Source organism: Bos indicus, chromosome 21, assembly GCF_029378745.1.
Source record: "Bos indicus isolate NIAB-ARS_2022 breed Sahiwal x Tharparkar chromosome 21, NIAB-ARS_B.indTharparkar_mat_pri_1.0, whole genome shotgun sequence".
NCBI lineage: Eukaryota > Metazoa > Chordata > Mammalia > Artiodactyla > Bovidae > Bos > Bos indicus.
Genome location: NC_091780.1, coordinates 31,295,490 through 31,317,959, shown reverse-complemented (window position 1 = coordinate 31,317,959; position 22,470 = coordinate 31,295,490). Strand labels below are relative to the sequence as shown.

Genomic DNA, 22,470 nt, shown 5'->3' with positions numbered 1-22,470 from the left:
ATAATAGCTTACAGAAAAACCCAAATAAACTTTTTGGCCAACCCAATATTTCATTTATTTATTGCTACAGTTTGGAGAAGAGAATGCACTCAATCCTACATTCTCCAAGCCATCTTAAAAGGAAAATCAGCTCCATTTCAACAGTGTTCTTTTAAAAAGAATATATGCCAACATGTCAAATTATAGCAAAAAAGACACTGGGGAAATCCATATGATAGCAAGCCTGAGTCCTGGAGAGAAAGTGGCAAAGTTACTATCTTTAGGTGACCACTCCCCCAGACCCTGCCCTGTCCCTCCAGTTGCTAGGTCTGCCTGGTGGGGCTCAGGGAGGGGAGGAGGTGGAAAGCTTGGAATGAGGGCTACAGGAATATGCCAAACGCCCTTTAGGATCCTGGGTCGAGGCGCCACTTCTGGTCAGGTCCAAAAGTAGGGCTGCCCTGGTGTTGATGCCTGTCCTGTAAGGTCCCCCAACTCCCAAAGGAATGATACTGATTCCAACTCTAAGCAAGGATCACTTAGCTGGAGGAGGGGGTGCTTGCTCCCTTGAAGCACCAGAGCCGTCTGCGGTCAGCACAGGTTGTAAGGCTCAAGTGGGAGGACACAGTCAGTCCACTCCGGCCCTATCCTGTCCCTTCCCCAGTCACTCAATCTATTAGTATGTAAGGGGACTCTGAACCATTTAACCCTCCCCAAATCCACACACTTGCCCTAGGCACCCTTTCCCCAATGTCTGCAGATAGCTGTGCCGCACACCACCAGTCTTATTCCCCACTTCTTGCAGTGCTCCTTGCTTTCAGCAAATCCCATGGGCACAGACTGGAGATCTTTTTCTGTAAGACCTCCTGAGTCCTGACAGCAGGCAAATCCTAGAGAACTGCCGGCTAGAGTACAAGCACTTTTCGAAAAGGTAAGAGAGCGAGAGCCAGGGTCCGCCTCAGTCTCCCCAGTTGTACAAAGGGTGCAGGCGCTGTTCTGCCAGCCTCCCTTTAGGGAAAGTGGGAGGCCTGAGGAGGTCTGGAAGTACCAAGGTCAGCCCGGGGTGACGACCCTAGGAGGTTGGCTCAGAAGAGCCAGTAGCGCCCCATTGGTGCTGGCCCCGCCCATTCCCGAGTGGGTGTAGCTCACAGCTGCTGCCCCCAGCGGGGTTCAGCTGGGCTCTCCGCGGGGTCCTAGTGCCCTCCGCACCGCCACTTCATACCTCCGAGGCCGTGGGCATCCGCTCTCACTAGCCTGCTCGAGGCTGCCTGTGCCCGGGCGGTCCGACCGCTGAACTCGCTTCGGCTACCTCTCCAGCCCCTTCCCGTCATGAGAAGCGCTCTCCCTCTGGTCCTTTTCTCACTGGTTGCCCTTTGCGGGCGAGGTGAGTTCTTTTCGGGGAAGGAGGGAGGGGCGACTGAGTCTGGCATAGCCGGGCTGAACTGGCTATAGGTGGGAGGGAAGGGGGGGTGCTTATCACCCGGGGGAGTGGCCCGAGATGGTCCCCGACGAGTGGGGGCGTGGGCGGGGCTAAGCCCACTCTCCAGCAGTAGGGGAGGGGCAGGATGAATGGGTCTGCGAGTTTGGGGTGGGGACCGCGTGTCCTCTGCGTGGCCACCAGGGCCACCCTCCGAATCGAGCGCCTTTGGGCTGGGTAGCGGGGCTGAGTGGACAGGAAGGTGTGCTCAACCCCAGCGCTATTGTAGAGACAGCGAAATTTAGCTTGGGGTGGGGAGGTGGGGGTGGTACTCAACTTGCCAATCCAGGTGTGTTTGGGGGTGGATCTCCTAGGAAACACACTTCGTTGGCACCTCTGGCTCTGGTCACCCACCCCCTAGGGGTTGGCCGTCGGGACAGCCAGCTTGGCTGAGTGCAGGGCTGGTGAAGTTGGGCCTGCCACTCAGGAACCTGCAGCCTCTACCTCGAAGGGAAACCCAGTCAGCCCTGCCCAAGCAGAGTCAGGTATGGTGAGGATTGCCTGCTCTGGGCCTCAGTCTCCCCATCTGTGTTCCAAGGACTCTCAGTCCCTACCCTCCAGCCCAAGCTTATCTTTCAGGCTCTAGTCAGCCCACTAGAGGACCAGGGCTGTATCTTTCTTGGACAGAGACATACCAGGGGGTGATGGAAGAGGATGGGGGGACATGCAATTTCCTACTGGGAAGTGGAGCTCTCCCCAGAGATGATGTCTGCACTCCATGTGTGTGTCCTGGCTCTGTCACCACTTGCTCATTGACCCTCTCTGGGCCTCCGTTTCCCTGTCTGTTCTATGGGTATGATATGCCCTGACTACATACTTGGGGACTCATGTGTCAGTTGCTGCTGCTGCTGCTAAGTCACTTCAGTTGGGTCCGACTCTGTGTGACCCCATAGACGGCAGCCCACCAGGCTCCGCCATCCCTGGGATTCTCCAGGCAAGAATGGGTTGCCATTTCCTTCTCCAATGCATGAAAGCGAAAAGGGAAAGTGAAGTCGCTCAGTCGTGTCCGACTCTTAGCGACCCCATGGACTGCAGCCCACCAGCCTCCTCTGTCCATGGGATTTTCCAGGCAAGAGTACTGGAGTGGGGTGCCATCGCCTTCTCCGGTGTGTCAGTTGCAGTGTTTCTTAAATATGGTCCTAGGGCCACCTGCATCAGAAACACCCAGTACACATCCCTGGGCCCCATCCTAGGCTCACAGGGTCAGAATTTCTGGAAATGGAGCCCAGGAGTCTGCATTTATACAAGCATCCTGGTGATTCTTACACATGATTGGAGAAGCTACTGGTAATATATCATGAGCTCTTTGTAAAAGCTAAAACCCTCAACTTTTGGGGGAAAAAATCCGTAGCTGCCTTTTAATAAATGCAAATCTCTTGTTCACTTCCTCTGTTAAGGACAAACATCCTCAACTGAAAATCATTCTGCCTTTCAGATGCCCACTTGCCAAGATTCCATAAAAGTGACCCTTCACTTTCTGTGATTTGTGAAAAGAAGAAAGTGTTAGCGACCCATGGACTGTAGACTGCTAGGATTCTCTGTCCATGGGATTCTCCAGGCAAGCTTACTGGAGTGGGTTGCCATTCCCTTCTCCAGGGGCTCTTCCTGACCCAGGGATGGAACCTGCACTGCAGGCAGATTCTTTACCATCTGAGCCACCAGGGAAGCCCCAATAGCTGTGGGGCTCATATTACAAACCAATAGCTATTGCCTTTCCGTTTTTCCAATATAGCTTTTATGATAAGCTCTGCTTTTTCAAACTGTTCACACACTCACCCAGTTTAGAATTCCAGCCATGGCTTCCTCGCAGACTGTCACCCCTCTCAGACTATTAACACCTGCAGGGAAGGCCTAGGAAGACAAGGCGCTGGACCTAGGCAGGTGGGGCCCACTCCTCCTCAGAATCACTGGGTCATGACTGACCCCTAGTGGTGGCCTCTTTGTGTATCTCTGCTGGCCTCAGGGTTCCAAGGTGACCCACCCCCTCACTGTGTCTGTGAAGCTTTCACCTCTTCTGGGCCACCCCTATCATCTGGGAGTGAGAGGCCTGTTCCTTGTCTTTTAAACCTGGCAGGCCTCACAGGCATAAAGCAGCAGATTGAAAAGCCTAAACATGTATTGTTTGAAGCCCCCCTCACCTTTGCTGCCCCCCTCCCGCCCCGCCCTCTGCACGTACACAAGTACAAATGCAGGCACAGGCATGAGTACACACTCGGCCCTGGACCCCTGCATGGCTTCCGCAGGGACAGGCTCCTTAAGGGTGTGATAGAAGACCCAGGGGCTGGGGATTGGCGTGGGAGCGAGGCTCTACCTGAAAGAGCTTCCTAAACCTGGCTCTGCCTCTGACTTGCTGGGGTTCCTTGAGTAAGTTCCTCCCCCTCTTTGGTCTCAGTTTCCCCAGATAAGAAATAGAGAGTGGGATAAGTGGTCTAAGGTTTTTGGAACCGCTTTCTCTGGAACCCACAGTTGGTCCTCAAAATGGGAAGGGGTCCCTGGGGGCCAAATGAATGCCTGAGAGAAAGGACAGCCCCAAAGGTGAGCAATCTGAGCCTCCCAGGGGGCTCAGAGCTGGAATACGGGCTCCCACAGCCTGCAGAGCAGCCCTGGCCTCTTAGATACCCAGGTAAACCAGCCTCCTGGGGCTGCAGAGATGTGGGATCCAGCCCTTCAGGGGTGGGGGCCAGGAGCTACAGATTCTGACCTGAGCTGTCCCAGACATGCCAGATGGACCTGGGCAAGTCATACCCTGCTGAAATGGTGTGTCAACTTGGGGGGCTACAGACTGGCTTCCAGCAGCTGGCCTCTGGGAGGGGGTCCAGGCTGTGAGAGGCAGAGCTCAGAATGTAGGCCAGGCATCCACAGGACCCTCTGGGCAGCCTGGAGCAGTTTGGGGGAGGGAGAGTGGGCAGCAGGTGCGCCGGGAGCATCTTTCACAGGCACTAAATATTGCATCTGCTCCAGATAGGCAACGAGTTGGAAAGTGTGTGGAGCAGGCAGGGTAGTAGCTGCCCTCCGTGGCCTTGCATCCAGCCCAGCTCCCACCCAGGAGTCCACCTCAGACTTGCTCTGTTGGGCAGTTCACATTCAGGGTCCTCTGGCCACATCCAGAGATGTAATCCCAGTGCGGGGCCTGCTGAGCTAGCAGACCCACCCCCACCTCCTCAGCCTTCCTTATTCCCTCATCCTTTCCCCCTCTTTCTTGCTGCCCCACTATTTCCTCTGTACACCCTCATCTCTTCCCTTATCCCTGGGATCTCCCGCTCAGGTGTTCTTGACCTTCCTTGGAGGGTCCTTCTTTCCAAGGCCCTTTCCCCACCTACCCCTAACTGAAGTCACCAGAATGAACATGATGGAGTTCCTGAACCTCACCTTCACTTCCAGACGTGTGAGGGAGACAGGACAAAGGCACAGATGCCACGTGGCAAGAGATCTGGGGTGTGAGAAAGGGGAGCTCTGGGGCTGTGAGCGTTCAGTGGGGCTCACGACCACATCAGGCTCCTTGCAGAAGGCTGCCTTTGCTGGGTCTCAAATATGGTTGAGCCTAGACCCCTCGTTTAAGCTCCAGACCAGGAGCCAACTGCCAGTTGGACCCCTTCATTTGGTATTTCAAAGACACTTTGCTCTCTGTAGGGCAGAGTCTGAGCCCAGGAAACTGCCCCCTGGGCCAGGCCTTTTCTCTTTTAGTGAAAGCATCACCATCTCCCCAGCTCTGAACACAAATTCACGTTTGAGTAATGTCTCTCCTCCAATACACGGGAGGCTCTCTGAGGGCAGGAGCCATTTCTGGGTCTTTGCTGGCTGTTATACCCAGCACATAACGCAGTGCCTGGCATAAGAAAGACACTCAGATATTTGACGGCTGGTGGCTATTCTGGCAGAAGAGTACACTGGAAGACTTAGAAGTGAGAAGTGAAGGGCACATGGGGAAATGAAAACAGTATATATGGGTGAAATATAGAGCACCTAGGCACAGAGGTGGAGAGGTAAGGAAAGATCAGGTTGAGGAAGTGATGCTGGTGCCAGGAGCAAAGGACTCTGGATGCCAAGCTGAAACATGTGATGTGAACTCTGCCTACAGCTCTGAGAGGTTATGGGCAGGGATGGGGTCTGATCCAGTAGCTGTAGGAAGACCACTCTGGCACTGATGGGACATGGCAGCAGGGGCAGAGTTAGGGAGGGAAGACCAGCAAAGAGGCCTCCCTGGAAGAGCCCAGGGGCAGGGTAGTGAGCCAGGATCAGGGCTGGAGGGATGGAGAGAGGAGGACGGACTGAGTGACTTGGAAAGTAGAAGAGACAGAACTGGGTGGCCACTTGGATGAACCAAGAGAGGGGTCAGAAATAGATGCCCAGGTGCCATTCACTGTCAGAGTGGACAGAAGGAGGAAGATGTAGGGCAAGGGGGGAGAGAGCTGAGCTCTGTCTTAGACAGATATAATTGGAAGACCCCAAGGAGAGGCAATGGCACCCCACTCCAGTACTCTTGCCTGGAAAATCCCATGGATGGAGGAGCCTGGTAGGCTGCAGTCCATGGGGTCGCTAAGAGTTGGACCCGACTCAGCGACTTCACTTTCACTTTTCACTTTCATGCATTGGAGAAGGAAATGGCAGCCCACTCCAGTGTTCTTGCCTGGAGAATCCCGGGGACAGGGGAGCCTGGTGGGCTGCCGTCTATGGGGTCGCACAGAGTCGGACCCAACTGAAGTGACTTAGCAGTAGCAGCAAGGAGAGGCAGGCCTGGCAGCATCTTAGCTGCTCCGACCGGCCCTGAGGGCACCTGTGTTCCCTGGCCTTTGCAGCTCTCCCTTTCCTTGCCATCAGTTGGATGAGGATCCTGCAGATCTGACTGTGTGCTTTCCCAGGGGACTGCCGTGTGGCCAATGCAGAGGAGAAGCTCATGGACGACCTTCTGAACAAAACCCGCTACAACAACTTGATCCGCCCAGCCACCAGCTCCTCCCAGCTCATCTCCATCCAGCTGCAGCTCTCCCTGGCCCAGCTCATCAGCGTGGTAGGTACTGGGGGCAGACGTGCCCCAAGGTTATTCATCTGATCTTTTTCTGTGTGTGAAAATTAAGGAATTTGCCTAAACTTTGAGACCCCTGACTCGGCCTCTAAGTTACTATTTTTCTTTCCCAAACTGCCGTCTGTGTCTTTGCGCTCGCTCTTTTCTTTGCTAGAGAGGTCTTGCCCACTTTGTGCACTCTGTTCCACACTTTGGAGCCGCCTGCACGTCCATGACCCTGATACCAATTACAGTGCTTTGGCTTCAAGCATAGTTGGATGATCAACAAAGCATCCAACTATGAGTGGCTAAAACAATAAGGACATCTGTTATATCGCATAACAGGAGAGCAGGCCAGTCGTTTCAGTGTTGTCGTTAAATGTTTCAATTAATGCAGTAATTCAGTGATGTCAGGATTCTAGGTTGTTGGCAATGATGTCAGGACTGTTATTCTCTTGTTTTCTGCGCCGCCCCTCCCACCGACCCCCACCTTGATCATAAGATGGTGGCCATGGTTGCAAACATAAAATCTTCACATGACAATGTCTGTGGCAGGAAATGGCAAATCTTTTTTTTGGTACCCTTTTGAGTATGAGGAAGACTTTCCCAGAAACTTCCCCACCTCTGGGCATCCCAGTGGCCAGGGCTGCAGCTCATGCCTAAGCTTTCACTGATTGTTGGCTGGAGGAATGGAATTACCACGGTTAGCTAAGACTTAAATAATATGAGGTGGGACTTGCCTGGTGGTCCAGTGGCTAAGACTCCATGCTCCCAATGCAGGGGGCCTGAGTTCCATCCCAGGACAGGGAACTAGATCCTGCATGCTGCAACTAAAGATCTCGCATGTTGCAATGAAGACGAAGATCCTGCGTGATGAAACTAAGATCCGGCACAGCTAAATATATAATAAAGTACGTGGCGAGGAGGCCAGAGAAGGGCCCATGAAGTTCATGAGTATGCAGTATCTAACAAAGTCATAGTTTTATTAACAAAGAAGTTATAAGGGTGGAATGACCACTGAGCAGGCAGCCAACAGGCCTGCCACAGACAGATGGGCCTCCAACATGGCCATAAGCATCTCCTCCTTTTATCCTATCATCTCCCCTCTCTGTTGAACAGATGACCTCACATATCCCCTACCTATCGAGGGGAAATAGGAATCAGGGTACAGAAACCGATGGCTACAGAGGCTCAGGTGTAGGGACAGGGCCAGAGTCAGCTGCTGCCTTGGTCTAGCCAACTGGGTGAGGGTCTGGATAAATGAGGGTAGTCACTGTGGGTATGGAAATGAAGAATGGATTGTAGAGTCCACAAGTAGGGTTGTCATGTGTAGGTGCGGAACCTGGGTAGGGGTGCTGAGGTACAAGGAGCTCCCTCTCTCCCCTCTACTGTCTCTGACTTGGGGGTGCCTGAGAAAACCATGGCCCATTGTTAATCTTCCCTGTGGCCCTTTCCACATCCCCATGCACAGGTTTGGAACCCTGCCTCTGAAAGCGGCTCTGAGAAGAGCATTCACATGGGGAGTGTGTGGGGTACTGTGTCCAAGCAAGGGGAAGGAGCCGGCCAAGATGGCTGAACCTCCTCTGGTCCAGCGGCTGCCTTCTTATCCCCAGCCTCTCTCCCTAGCCCAGTCGGGCCCCACAAAGCCAGCCCCTCCAACCTATGGCCCTGGCAAAGGCTTTGGCCAAATTACTGGCTGGCTTCCTCCCCTGGGAGGAAGCACAGCTCCCAAATGGGGGAGGGGTGAAAAGCCTGTGCGCTCTGCCCATCTCCTCTCCGCAGGCCAACTGGAAGGAATAAGCGCTTCCGGCCAGGCCACTCCCAGGCTGATGTCTGAGTGTTATTGTCCAGCCAAGGGCTTTTTGCTTAATGGGGTGAGCCCAGCTGCTGCCCTAGTGAGGAAAGACAGGCAGGCAACTCTTGCCATGCTTCCAGGGTCAGGCTGCCCCTCCCAGATCTACTCTGTGGGATAACAGAAGTTACCAGAAAGAGGAGGGCACACAGCCTCCAGCTCCCACACCTGTGAGCCATCATAATCCTGAAAGCTGTGTATGGAACAGATGTGAGGTTTGGGGGCTTACTTTCCCTACTCTATTTCAGGGTTTGGTTTTCGAGAAGGGAGGATTAGGGCATAACCAGCTTAAAGATGGAAGTTTCTAGGGCGCAAACAGGGAGTTTGTGCCATGCGAAGGCCCACAGGCCTTCAGAGATTGCACTCTGGAAATGCTGGGGCTGTCTTTGGGAAGGCAGCTGCTGGGGAAGTAGAGAGGACTAAGACGTGGGACTAAAGAAGAAGAGGCCTTTCTGAGTGATAGCATTGTTCTACCTTGAAAGGAGATGGGCTACCTGGATAATGCATTGTTAAAACTGATCAAATTGTACCTCTTAAGAACTATGCCTTTCACAGTATGTAAATTGTACCTCCACTTAAAAATAATTTTTAAGGCAGATGAAGGTTTTCAGCTTCCATTATTGACAGAGTTGCTTGTTGCAGATTAACTTTCTCACAAGAATATTTAGAAAAGCCAGACAAAAATGCCTGTCCTCCCCACACTTAGTTTGAAGGTCTTGGAGAACTTCTAGGTCTAGGATTTGAGGGACCAGGACCCAGGAGGTGGCCCTGACAGTCTCTGGTGCTTTCCCCCTTATTTGATGATTGGTAAACACTGGGCTGGAGAAGGCAATGGCACCCCACTCCAATACTCTTGCCTGGAAAATCCCATGGACGGAGGAGCCTGGTGGGCTGCAGTCCATGGAGTCGCTAAGAGTCAGACACGACTGAGCGACTTCACTTTCACTTTTCACTTTCCACTTTCATGCATTGGAGAAGGAAATGGCAACCCACTCCAGTGTTCTTGCCTGGAGAATCCCAGGGATGGGGGACCCTGGTGGGCTGCTGTCTATGGGGTCGCACAGAGCCAGACACGACTGAAGCGACTTAGCAGCAGCAGCAGCAAACACTGGGCCAAGAGGCAGGGAGCTGAATCCAAAGTGGTGGCTAAGAGGTTGGGAAGCCTAGCTGAATCATTGCCACTCTTGCAGGGCTGAGATGACACAAATTGGAATTGGAGCCCCACCAAGGAGATGGGGCCTTGGTGAGAACCTTGAAAGGACCATCCCTAAGAATCAAAAGGAGTCAAGCACAGACCAGCCCTCACAAAAACTAAACCCTGCTTTGAGCCAGCTCAGTCACAGACAATGAAAATGATTTGCCCTTCCTCTGACTGCCTGCCATAAAGCCAAAGTTGGTCCTCCCTGGAGGCGGATAAAGTCAGATAAAAACCTACTAAGAAAGCAATAAGACAAGATGAAATAAGAAAAGAAAAAACAGATAAAAGAAGGGAAATACACACAGATGATTCAGATATTGAAGTCATCATACATAGACTTTAAAATAACTTGCATTATGATGGTAAAAATTGTGTTATATGTATTTTATCACTACTAAAAATAAACAAAATAAATTTCCTTAAAAAGGAAATAACATGCATTAATATGTGTAGGAAACTTAAAGTGATAGAGAATTTAAAATGTATTAGATGAGTTTAATAGAAGATTGGTCATAGCAGAAGAGAAAATAAACAGCAAGAAAGGTCAATCGAAAATATCTAGACAAATGATAGAAAAAAGGAAGGAAAACATGCAAATGAAGATAATATGGTATGTGATAAAAATGTCGGGTCTAACATGTGCATCTAGAGTTCCTGAAAGAGTGCATATCAAAATAAGACAGAAGCAATATTTGAAGTGATACTGAGAATTTTCCAAAACTGACTAAAGATATTAAGATACAGGTGCAAGAGGCTCTATGAACTCTATGTGGGATAAATACAAAGAAAATCTTACCGAGGTACATCATAGACGAACTCCTGACCACCAAAGACAAAGAAAATCTTAAAAGCAGTCAGGAAGAAACAAGTCAGAAGGAACAATAAAACTAACAGCTGAAATGGAAGCCAAAAAATTAAATGACATTTTTTAAATGCTGTAAGAAAAACCTGCAAACCTAGATGTATGCAACCAGTAAAAAAAAAAATAATTAAAACTGAAGGTTAAATAAAGATGTTTTCAGACAAAAAGAGAGAGAGAATTTAATAAAAGAAGACTCAATACCAAAAGATGTTCTTCAACCATAAGGAAAAATGATCCCAGATGGAAATACAGAAATGTAGGAAAGAATGAAGCATAACAGAAAGGGTAAATATATGGGTGAATTTGAACTGATATTGACAGTATAAAACAAAAAATATATCATGCAAGATTTTTATTATATGTAGAATTAAATACATAACAATAGCCCCAAAGTAAGGAGGGTGTGGGAGAAAGCAATGGCACCCCACTCCAGTACTCTTGCCTGGAAAATCCCATGGATGGAGTAGCCTGGTGGGCTGCAGTCCATGGGGTTGTGAAGAGTCAGACACGACTGAGCGACTTCACTTTCACTTTTCACTTTTCACTTTCATGCATTGGAGAAGGAAATGGCAACCCACTCCAGTGTTCTTGCCTGGAGAATCCCAGGGACGGGGGAGCCTGGTGGGCTGCCATCTATGGGGTCGCACAGAGTCAGACACGACTGAAGCGACTTAGCAGAAGCAGCAGCAGCAGAAGGAGGGTGTAGACGAAATGTTCTAAAGTTCTTGCCTTGTTCTAGAAGTGATAAAAGTACTAATTTATATTAGGTGCTAAAAGGTTAGGATTATGCATCTTGCAGTCTCCAGAGTAACTACTAAAAGAAGAGTCACATTAATAAGGGGAGAAATGGATAATAAAATATCCATTTTATTTAATTTTTTTTAATTTTGTTTATTTTATTTAATCCAAAATAAGGCAAGAAAAGAGAGAAAGGGAATAAACAGAAAGCAGGTAGATGGTAGGTTTAAACCCAAATATATCAGTATCTACACTAAATGTAAATGGTCTAAATACTCTAATTAAAACAAGACATTTGAGGGAAAAAGACAACTGACATGCATCTTCTCTCTCCTCTTTCCGTCTACCCTTCAAGAGCCTAGAATGTGGGTATAATGGCTGTAGCTGCAGTGGTCATTGTGGACCATGCATATGAGGACCACATTCTAGGTGTGGAAGAGAAGAAATCTGGAAGGTCCCTATTGACTTTGTAGAGCATAACTGCCATATTATGTTGGAGATACTTCAGGTTTGGTTTCAGACCGCCACAATATAGTGAATATTAAGTCACATGATTTTTTTGGTTTCCCAATACATATAAAAGGTATGTTTACACTATGCTGTATTAAGTGTGCAATAGTATTAAGCGCTAACCATCGTCTGAGTTGTAATTTTTTTGTAGTAGTAACATCAAAGATCATTGATCACAGATCACCAGAACAAATATAATAATGAAAAAGTTTTAAATGTTGCAATAATTACCAAAATGTGACATAGACACACAAAGTGAGCAACTGCGGTTGGAAAAACTGTCAATAAGATGCTCCACACAGAGTTGCCACAAACCTTGAATTCAGAAAAGATGCAGTATCTATGAAGCAAGAGATGATAGTGGCAGAGGAGATGGGCAGATCAAATCAGATCAGATCAGTCGCTCAGTCGTGTACAACTCTTTGCGACCCCATGAATCACAGCTCGCCAGTCCTCCCTGTCCATCACCAACTCCCAGAGTTCACCCAGACTCACGTCCATCGAGTCACTGATGCCATCCAGCCATCTCATCCTCTGTCGTCCCCTTTTCCTCCTGCCCTCAATCCCTCCCAGCATCAGGGTCTTTTCCAATGACTCAACTCTTTGCATGAGGTGGCCAAAGTACTGGAGTTTCAGCTTTAGCATCATTCCTTCCAAAGAAATCCCAGGGCTGATCTCAAGCAGGCAAATCTGAGACTTGTGTAGGGTCCCCAACCCCCCGGGCTGGCACTGTGGCCTGTTAGGAACTGGGCTGAACAGCAGGTGAATGGTGAGCGAGCGATCAAAGCTTCATCCATATTTACAGCTGTTCCCCATCATTCCCATGACCACCTGAGCTGTGCCTCAGGTCAGATCAGCAGGAGCATTAGATTCTCAGAGGAGCACAAATCCTAACCCTAAAGTCAAGGTGGAATATCCTGAGATTGCCACAAAATAGAAATAAAGTGCACGATAAATGTAATGTTCTTGATCATCCTGAAACCACCACCCCCACCCCGCCCCCGCCACCTCAGTCCATGGAAAAATTGTCTTCCACAAAACTGGTCCTTGGTGCCAAAATGGTTGGGAACCTGTTGATCTACAGGACTTACTGATGAATCAGAGAGCCAGGGATCAGGGACATCTGCCAGGTTTACTGGCTTGTGGAATTGTATGGCTGGGGTGCCATTCACTGAGATGGCAATGCCAGTGGAAGCCCAGGTCTGGGTGAAGATAAGGAGCTCTGTCTCAGGCACGCTGGTTATGAAATACCTCTGAGCCTTTTGCAGATGTTAGGTCAGCGGTTGGTCACATGGCCCTGAAGCTCACAGCCTTTTGCTTGATAAAGTGGGATCTGTTCACCTCCTACTTGGTGAACTGATAGCTGCATTTCCCTCCCCAGAATGAGCGAGAACAGATCATGACCACCAACATCTGGCTGAAACAGGTAAGTGCCCTGCAGGGTCCCCAGCCCAAGGAGACGTTTTCTCCAGGGCTGCCCCTTGGCAGCGAGGGACCTACAAGTGACCGGGCCTTGCCTGTCTGCTCAGGAATGGACAGACTACCGCCTGGCCTGGAACAGCTCTCGCTATGAGGGTGTGAACATCCTGAGGATCCCCGCAAATCGCGTCTGGCTGCCTGACATCGTGCTTTACAACAAGTAAGTGAAAGGTTTGGCCACGGTGGTGAGGGCCAAGCCTGGGGGTCCTCCAGTCCTGGGCTTCACCCAGACCTCCCAGCTGTCATGCTACAAGAGGAATTAGAGAAGCACAGAGCCAGCACCCTCAGTTACAGAGAGGAATTGGAGACCAAGAGATGGGAAGGATCTTAGGACTCAGGCACTGCTGGCACCAGGGCCAGCCTTCTGACCCCGAGTCCGGGGCTCTTTCTGTCCTCCATACCATCTTTTTGACTGTCAGTTGCACTGACTTGATATGCATATATATTTCTTTGTCTGTGTAGCACTGACTTGATATGCATACATATTTCAGGTAGGTGGAGGGGGCTAACAGACTTCCCAGGTCATAATTGTACTAGCAAAAGCATGAAATGATTATGAGTAGGTGGTGTAAAAACAGAAAGACCAGACTTCAAATCTTAGAGGTACTGCTTACTAGTTTTCTGAACTTGAAGACAGCTGACTTCTCTGAACCTTGGTTTTCCCGTCTGTAAAATGGGGACAATAATATTAATAATACCTACTTCATTGGACCGTTGTGAGCCTTAAATGAGCTCATCTACATAAAGCCTTTAAGCTGTTCATGGAAGGGTCTCTCTCTGCTGTGCAATTGCCAATTAAAGCAGGCCTTTCCACTGAGAGCATGGGGGGTTGGAAGAGTGACTAGTGAGAAATAATCCCACAGGGCTCTTTGGCCAGTTCTAAGAACAGCCGGACGTCATCTATGGGTTTCATGATGTTCTCCTCCGTGCCTTGCCCCTGCCTCCAGCGCCGACGGGACCTACGAGGTGTCTCTCTATACCAACGTGGTGGTCCGCTCCAATGGCAGTGTCATGTGGCTGCCCCCTGCCATCTGCAAGAGCGCCTGCAAGATCGAGGTGAAGCACTTCCCCTTCGACCAGCAGAACTGCTCCCTCAAGTTCCGCTCCTGGACATACGACCACACGGAGATTGACATGGTCCTCAAGATGCCCTCGGCCAGCATGGATGACTTCACCCCCAGTGGCGAATGGGACATTGTCGCCCTCCCTGGGCGAAGGACAGTGAACCCACAGGACCCCAGTTATGTGGACGTGACTTATGACTTCATCATCAAGCGCAAGCCGCTCTTCTATACCATCAACCTCATCATCCCCTGCGTGCTTATCACCTCCCTGGCCATCCTCGTCTTCTACCTGCCGTCCGACTGTGGCGAGAAGATGACGCTGTGCATCTCCGTGCTGCTGGCGCTCACCGTCTTCCTGCTGCTCATCTCCAAGATTGTGCCGCCCACCTCCCTCAACGTGCCGCTCATCGGCAAGTACCTCATGTTCACCATGGTGCTGGTCACCTTCTCCATCGTCACCAGCGTCTGCGTGCTCAACGTGCACCACCGCTCACCTAGCACGCACACCATGGCACCCTGGGTCAAGCGCTGCTTCCTACACAAGCTCCCCACCTTCCTCTTCATGAAGCGTCCCGACAGCAGCCCCTCTAGGGCCCCCGAGTCCAGCCTGGCTCGCCTGACCAAGTCTGAGGCTACCACCACCACCACCTTGGCCATGGGCCCCACCAGCTCATCCAATCTCTATGGGAACTCCATGTACTTTGTGAACCCTGGCTTGGCAGCTCCCAAGTCTCCAGTGGCCTCAGACTCAGCGGGTATCCCCAGAGATTTCCGGCTGAGGTCTTCTGGGAGGTTCAGGCAGGATGTGCAGGAGGCTTTAGAGGGCGTCAGCTTCATTGCCCAGCACATGAAGAGTGATGATCTGGACCAGAGTGTAAGTTGCTAGCCCAGCCCCCAACAGCCCAATGGAAGAGCTTTGGACTCTACAGTCAGTTTCCCATTTCCTGAAGTTAATTCAGGAGACAAAGGCTCTCAGATTCTTTGCTTGAATAAGAAATCCAAGAGTAAAATGAGTTTTATTTTAGTTTTGTGCATCCAGGGAGAGGAAGGAAGTACCAATGATCCTTTTTAGTTTGTTTTGGGTTCCCCAAAAGCAGAGCTCTATATAAGGACCTAGGCAGAGGTAGTTTTTTTTCTGAGAAGTGATCCCACGAAGCACATTAAGAAGTGGAGAAAGTGAGACAGGGAAAGGAGGATTGCCAGTGTGGGTATCAGTGAGCAGGATGCTGCTATGGGGTCTGGGGCATCAGAGACTCCCTGCAGAAGTGTGGGAGCATGCCTCAGAATCATCCCCTGGGAGAGAAAAGGGCATTTGCCCATCACTCCCATCCCCCACTGCTCGAGTAGCCCTGGGGCACGAACTCCCCTGCACTTCCTGGTGACACCAGCTGGCTGTGGAGCAAGCAGCTTTGGTGCGGGAGGAAGCCTGGGGGCAGAGCAGAGAGGAGAAGCAGGCAGGAAGTGGGAGGCTGTCCGTGGGCTGGAAAATGATTTTGGAGCCTTTAAGGACACAGGTGGGCCAGGGCACCCAGGATCTCCACTCCCATGCTTGTCAGGCTTGTGAAGAAGCCACGCAAACATTTATAGCTTTTAGGAGGGTAGAACTATCCATTCAAATATTATTGCTACCGGGGTAATAAATTATCAACTTGGATGACTACAATTACAGATTGCCAAAAAAGAGGTTAAGCTTACTTTCATAGGACAGAGCAATGAGTTCTAGAGCTCAGGCATCTCAATGATTCCACTGAACAAGTAATGCCTCAGAGAACAATTTTATGACAGCTAAACACAGAATGTAATGGTAACAATTAGAAATTTTCCAAACCCGGCAGGAGAACAAGTTTCAGAGTCTTGTGAATGTTCGCATCTTAACACCTTATCGGATAAGATTCTTTGAACAGATTTTTTTTTTTTAACACAACATGCAGCTTCCCCGGGGAAAAAGAGGGCATCTCCATGTTCTTACCTTCCTGCAATTCCTTTTCACCAGCCTTATTCTCAAGGGATGGTTCCGGGATTCCATTAGTTAGTGCCGAGAGAAAAGAACAGGGTGGAAAAGCTCCAAAATTACCCTGTGAGAAAGCTTTGCTAACAAGCGGAATATAGGACACAAGCTCTTCTCCACCCTTGTCCTGGGAGTGTGGTCCTTGGACCAGCTGCACCAGCCTGGCCTGGGAGCTGGTTAGAGAGCCTGCGTCTCAACTGCCTGCCCCCAGTCTTCCCACCGCCACCCTAGACCTGGTGGCTTAGCAGCTGCATTTTCACCAGATCCCCAGTGGATCCCTAGGCTCAGTCCAGTTTGAGAATCACAAAGCTCTACAGAATGATCAGATTTCACTTTCTAAAAAGTAGATTGAATTACGCTTGCTTTAGTTCAGAACCATTCAGTAGCTCAGTTCAGTTCAGTTCAGTCGCTCAGTCGTGTCCGACTCTTTTCGACCCCATGAATCGCAGCACGCCAGGCCTCCCTGTCCATCACCACCTCCTGGAGTTCACTTAAACTCAAGTCCATCGAGTTGGTGATGCCATCCAGCCATCTCATCTTCTGTCGTCCCCTTCTCCTACCCCCAATCCCTCCCAGCATCAGGGTTTTTTCCAATGAGTCAACTCTTCGCATGAGGTGGCCAAAGTACTGGAGATTCAGCTTCAGCATCAGTCCTTCCAAAGAACACCCAGGGCTGAACTCCTCTAGGATGGACTGGTTGGATCTCCTTGCAGTCCAAGGGACTCTCAAGAGTCTTCTCCAACACCACAGTTCAAAAGCATCAATTCTTCAGCGCTCAGCCTTCTTCACAGTCCAACTCTTACATCCATACATGACCACAGGAAAAACCATAGCCTTGACTAGATGGACCTTTGTTGGCAAAGTAATGTCTCTGCTTTTGAATATGCTATCTAGGTTGGTCATAACTTTCCTTCCAAGGAGTAAGCGTCTTTTAATTTCATGGCTGCAGTCACCATCTGCAGTGACTTTGGAGCCCAAAAAAATAGTCTGACACTGTTTCCACTGTTTCCCCATCTATTTCCCATGAAGTGATGGGACCGGATGCCATGATCTTCGTTTTCTGAATGTTGAGCTTTAAGCCGACTTTTTCACTCTCCTCTTTCACTTTCATCAAGAGGCTTTTTAGTCCCTCTTCACTTTTTGCCATAAGGGTGGTGTCATCTGCATATCTGAGGTTATTGATATTTCTCCCGGCAATCTTGATTCCAGCTTGTGCTTCTTCCAGCCCAGAGTTTCTCATGATGTACTCTGCATATAAGTTAAATAAGCAGGGTGACAATATACAGCCTTGACGTACTCCTTTTCCTATTTGGAACCAGTCTGTTGTTCCATGTCCAGTTCTAACTGTTGCTTCCTGACCTGCCTACAGGTTTCTCAAGAGGCAGGTCAGGTGGTCTGGTATTCCCATCGCTTTCAGAATTTTCCACAGTTTATTGTGATCCACACAGTCAAAGGCTTTGGCATAGTCAATAAAGCAGAAATAGATGTTTTTCTGGAACTCTCTTGGTTTTTCCATGATCCAGCAGATGTTGGCAATTTGATCTCTGGTTCCTCTGCCTTTTCTAAAACCAACTTGAACATCTGGAAGTTCATGTTTCCTGTATTGCTGAAGCCTGGCTTGGAGAATTTTGAGCATTACTTTACTAGCATGTGAGATGAGTGCAATTGTGCGGTAGTTTGAGCATTCTTTGGCATTGCCTTTCTTTGGGACTGGAATGAAACTGACCTATTTCAGTCCTGTGGCCCCTGCTGAGTTTTCCAAATTTGCTGGCATATTGAGTGTAGCACTTTCACAGCATCATCTTTCAGGATTTGAAATAGCTTAACTGGAATTCCATCACCTCCACTAGCTTTGTTCATAGTGATGCTTTCTAAGGCCCACTTGATTTCACATTCCAGGATGTCTGGCTCTAGGTGAGTGATCAGTAGCTGAGCATCACCTAATTCATTGACTCCCAAATGTTCATATGCAGCCTGGGGCCCTGCTGGCTAATTAGGAACCACTTGGGCAACTTTTCAAAATACAGCTTTTGGGGCCACCTGTTCTGACTGAGCCAGGACCGCTATGGGCGGCAGTCCAAGGGCCACATTTTTAACCAGATCCCTGCCAGTTCCTGTGCAGACGCAGGGTAAGAAGCTATTCTCCTGCACCCTTGGCTGAGCCGGACCCCTACCCTGAGCTCTCTCTTCTAAAGGTCTCACCACCCTCTAGCCCTTCCTGTAGACCTCCTCCAGTTTCTAACTCAATTAATTAAAAGCATCTTGTGGGAAGGAGCTAGGCATGACCCACGGTTACCATAATATAATGGCCTGTGTTCGTTGAGCTCCAACCACACATCAGGCGCTCTGCCAGGACCTGACAGACGTTACTGCTAACTCTCCCAGGAACCTATGATGTGGCATTTACTCAAACTCCCATTTTACAATAGAGAAAACTAGGTCCAGAGAGGCTCACTGACTTGCCCAAGGTCACACAGCTGGCATGGAGCAGAGCCCAGCTCCACACTCAGATCTTTCTGATGTCATTAACATTTCTTGCCCTTCCCAGTGCCTTACCCTGAACTGACACATGGTGGCCTTATTTGTTGATCAACTTTCTCGTGCCTAGCTGGAGAAAAGAGGCTTTCTTCCCTTCCAGAGCGTGCTCGCTTGCCCCTAAGCCAGCCCGGGCTGCTTCTCATCTTCAGCACTGTCACCCTCCCTGGTGATTAACGGGTCACTATAAATAGTGCAGAAATATAAAAAGAGGGGGAGAGGCATGTACACACACACAGAGTCGTTGGCAGTTAGGGCTGTCAAAAAGAAACCCAAGAGCCCCATGTGAAGAGTGTGAGGTTTCTGCAGCGGTTGTGTTTGGCTGGGGGTGTGGGACTGGGTGACCAGCTGTCCTCCTGGAGGGTAGATGCCCACTGCTGACCAGGGCTCTGAAAAATTGGGTCACTGACACCAGCCTGCCCATTGCTGCCCGAATTTCCAGCTCCAGAGCCTCTGCTGAATTTTGCTGATCCAGCCACTCTCCACCAGAGCAAGTTCACATGCAGAAGGATCCAGACAGGCTGGGCTGTGAAAGCGGAGGTGGGGGAGGAAGACCAGGAGGCTGGGGCTCTCTGGGGGCATCTCTCCCAGGCCAGGGAGGCAGGCACATCTGCAGTGGCACCTCAGGAGGCCAGCCAGGTTCTTGCCAATCCTTTATCCCACAGCTGACTCTGAGAAGAACCACATGGAGTATAGGGGTGGGGTCGGGGAGCTGGGGGAAGGGCAGCAGAGTGGAAGAGAGAAACCTAGATGATGTAGAAGAGTGGGTCTTGATTAGAGAACTAGCAGACAATCTGCTGTTAACAGAATTGAGCAAATTAAACAGCAGGATTTCCAGCTGTCCTGCAGGCCCCACTGCCCAGCCCCCATTCAGCTCGGTGTACCCCAAGTCTTCCTTTGGGTGAAGCCAGCTCAGATAGGGGGCTTGGGGTAGAAATGAGAGCAGGGGCCTTGTGATCCTCAGGTCCTGCCCCGCTTATGTGTAATCAAGTTTGGTTTTGAATCGCATATGTGGCATCAATAACCCCTTCCTCCTAACCTTTGTGTACAGCCCAGCTCCCAGTGGCTCCGTGATGCCATGGAGGAGGGGTGGATTGAGATAGGGGTGTGTAGGGGTGGGCTGAGGACCCGAGAGGCACACAGGTTCCCGGCTGAAAGACCGGCCCCAGACTCAGAACTTGCCCTCCAAGTACTAAGTGGCCTGCAGGGTCCCTGGCCAGAGAGTGGGGCCCCGACTCAGGGGGAAGAGGGAAAACAGGACCCCCCTCACTCGCACCTGTAACCGGCCCCTCTGTCTGCCCACAGGTCATCGAGGACTGGAAGTACGTGGCCATGGTGGTGGACCGGCTGTTCCTGTGGGTGTTCGTGGTGGTGTGTGTGCTCGGCACTGTGGGGCTCTTCCTACCTCCCCTTTTCCAGACTCACACGCCTTCTGAAGAACCCTAGGCTGCCCGTGTGTCTGAGGCCCCCAGGGTGTGGGCTGAGATGCTGTGAGGGCCAGGTGGGCAGTGTGCCACTTCCTTCTGGGTCACGGCAGATGAGGCCCTAAAGAAATGAGTCTATCAGCCATCAGCCCCATCCAACAGCCATAGCCATGGAGGGAGGCGGGAGAGGGGGCACGGCAAGGCTGAGGGGCCTGGACTGTCCTCTCTGAAGGCCTTGGGAAACCCCCAGCAGGAAGGTCTTTGGACACCTTAATTCTGGCCTGTCTTCCTTCCCCAGCAGACAATGCAGATAAAGATGAGCATAACACTGTCATCCAAGGTGCCACCAGGCATCTTACCTGCATCCCGGCCTACCTCTCACTCCATCTCTCTCCACTGCACCTGTCCACGAGGTCCACTGGCTTTCTTTTAGTCCCTCACGTGCTTCAGTATCTTCCCAGCTTAGAGCCCCTGCCTTTGCTGTACGTTCTACCAATATCTGCTTCTCTGGATGCCTCGAAAGCTCTCCAAACGGCTGCATCATTCAGGACTCTGCTCCACCCCATCATTTGTCCAAGGTCACCTCCCCCAGAGGCCTCCCTCAGCCCTTCATTCCAAAGCATTCTCCCCCACAGCCGTGTTACCCCACCACCTTCCTCCAGTGCTCCTCGGCACCCAAGGCTCTCATTAGAGCGTTTATTGTCCACCTCTCACCCACTAGAGTGTGAACTCCGTGAGAGCGGGGACCTAGACCTTTGTGTTTACTGCGATATCCCCACAGGACAGAGCTCAGCACACAGTAGGGGCTCAATAAATGTTTGTTGAATGAATACAAGGCTCCTATTCCTCCTTCCTGCACCCTCCTCTGAGCATTTCTGCAGTTCCCCACCTGAAAGGAATGGCTGTCTCCTCCACGCTCCCCAGCCCTGGTCACGTTGTTTTTCATCCTGCCTGGGTCAAGTGTGTCTCCTTCACTGATGCTCTGATTGGCTTCCCCCACATATTATCTTTTGCACAGTGCCTGGCATGTAGTAGGCACTCGAAATATTTGTGGAATGGAGGAGGAGCTTTTTTAAAAAAATCTATTTTAAAAACTGTACAATAAAACTGACTTTTATGTACTGTTCTGTTAATTTTAACACATGTATAGATTCATGTCTGGTGGTTCAGATGGTAAAGAATCTACCTGCAATGCAGGAGACCAGGGTTCAATCCCTGAGTCAGAAAGATCCCCTTGAGAAGGAAATGACTACCCACCCCAGTATTCTTGCCTGGAGAATTCCATGGACAGAGGAGCCTGGCAAGCTACAGTCCATGGGGTCACAAAGAATCAGACACGACTGAGCGACTAGTGCACAGAAGTCACTTCAGTCGTGGATTCAGGAATCGAACCTGCATCTCCTGCGGCTCCTGCATGGCAGGCAGGTGGCTCTTTACCACTGAGCTACCGGGGAAGCCCAACACACACACAGATTTATGTAATCAGGATACAGGAGATACTCATCACCCAAAATAGTTCCCACCTGCTACTCCTTTATGGTCATGTGTCCCTGCACCCCAACCCCCAGCAACCACTGAGCTCTTCTCCAGTACAGTTTAGTCTCTTCAAGAATCCCTTCGTCTGGAGAGTGAATTCTTTCATTCAGCATAATGCCTTTGAGATTCATCTAAGTTGGTGAAGGTACCAATAATTTGTTCTTTGCATCCATCATATGGATGTTGAAGCACATTTTAGGTTGTTATCAGTTTGGGGCAATTATCAACATCGTTACTATAAACATTCACTTATAGGATTTTGTGTGATCAAAAGTTTTCCTTTCTCTAGATAAATACTCAGGAATGTGATTCGTGGGTTACATGGGGTTGTTGTTGTTCAGTCACTAAGTTGTGTCCGACTCTTTGTGACCTCAAGGACTGTAGTACATCAGGCTCCTCTGTCCTCCACTATCTCCCAGAGTTTGGGCAAATTCATGTCCAATGAGTCGGTGATGCCATCTAACCATTTCATCCTCTGCCACCCTCTTCTCCTTCTGCCTTCGATCTTTCCCAGCAACAGGGTCTGTTCCAATGAGTCGGCTATCTTATCTAACCATTTCATCCTCTGCCACCCTCTTCTCCTTCTGCCTTCAATCTTTCCCAGCAACAGGGTCTGTTCCAATGAGTTGGCTCTTTGAATTAGGTGGCCAGAATATTGGAGCTTCAGCTTCAGCATCAGTCCTTCCAATGACTATTCAGGGCTGATTTCCTTTAGGATTGAGTGGTTTGATCTCCTTGGAGTCCAAGGGACTCTCAAGAGTCTTCTCTAGCACCAGAGTTTGAAAGCATTAGTTCTTCAGTGCTCAGCC

The 22,470-nt window shown here is 50.1% G+C and overlaps 1 protein-coding gene across 1 annotated transcript; it reads left to right on the top strand.

Annotated features, from left to right (window-relative positions):
- The first annotated feature begins 1,155 nt into the window (after positions 1–1,155).
- Positions 1,156–21,252, top strand: CHRNB4 (cholinergic receptor nicotinic beta 4 subunit). Its single transcript, XM_019984060.2, has 6 exons — positions 1,156–1,360; positions 6,313–6,461; positions 12,997–13,041; positions 13,145–13,254; positions 14,042–15,032; positions 20,007–21,252. The coding sequence occupies exons 1-6, from the start codon at positions 1,306–1,308 to the stop codon at positions 20,145–20,147; spliced, it is 1,491 nt and encodes a 496-aa protein (XP_019839619.2). The 5' UTR covers positions 1,156–1,305; the 3' UTR covers positions 20,148–21,252.
- Positions 21,253–22,470: the final 1,218 nt, after the last annotated feature.

What these genes read in the sequence shown, in the direction of transcription:
- CHRNB4 (XM_019984060.2), top strand. Translation starts at nt 1,306, where the DNA reads ATGAGAAGCGCTCTCCCTCTGGTCCTTTTCTCACTGGTTGCCCTTTGC. An exon ending in TGGCCCAGCTCATCAGCGTG is followed by an intron (nt 6,462 to 12,996) that starts GTAGGTACTGGG and finishes TTCCCTCCCCAG; the next exon opens with AATGAGCGAGAACAGATCAT. An exon ending in CCAACATCTGGCTGAAACAG is followed by an intron (nt 13,042 to 13,144) that starts GTAAGTGCCCTG and finishes CTGTCTGCTCAG; the next exon opens with GAATGGACAGACTACCGCCT.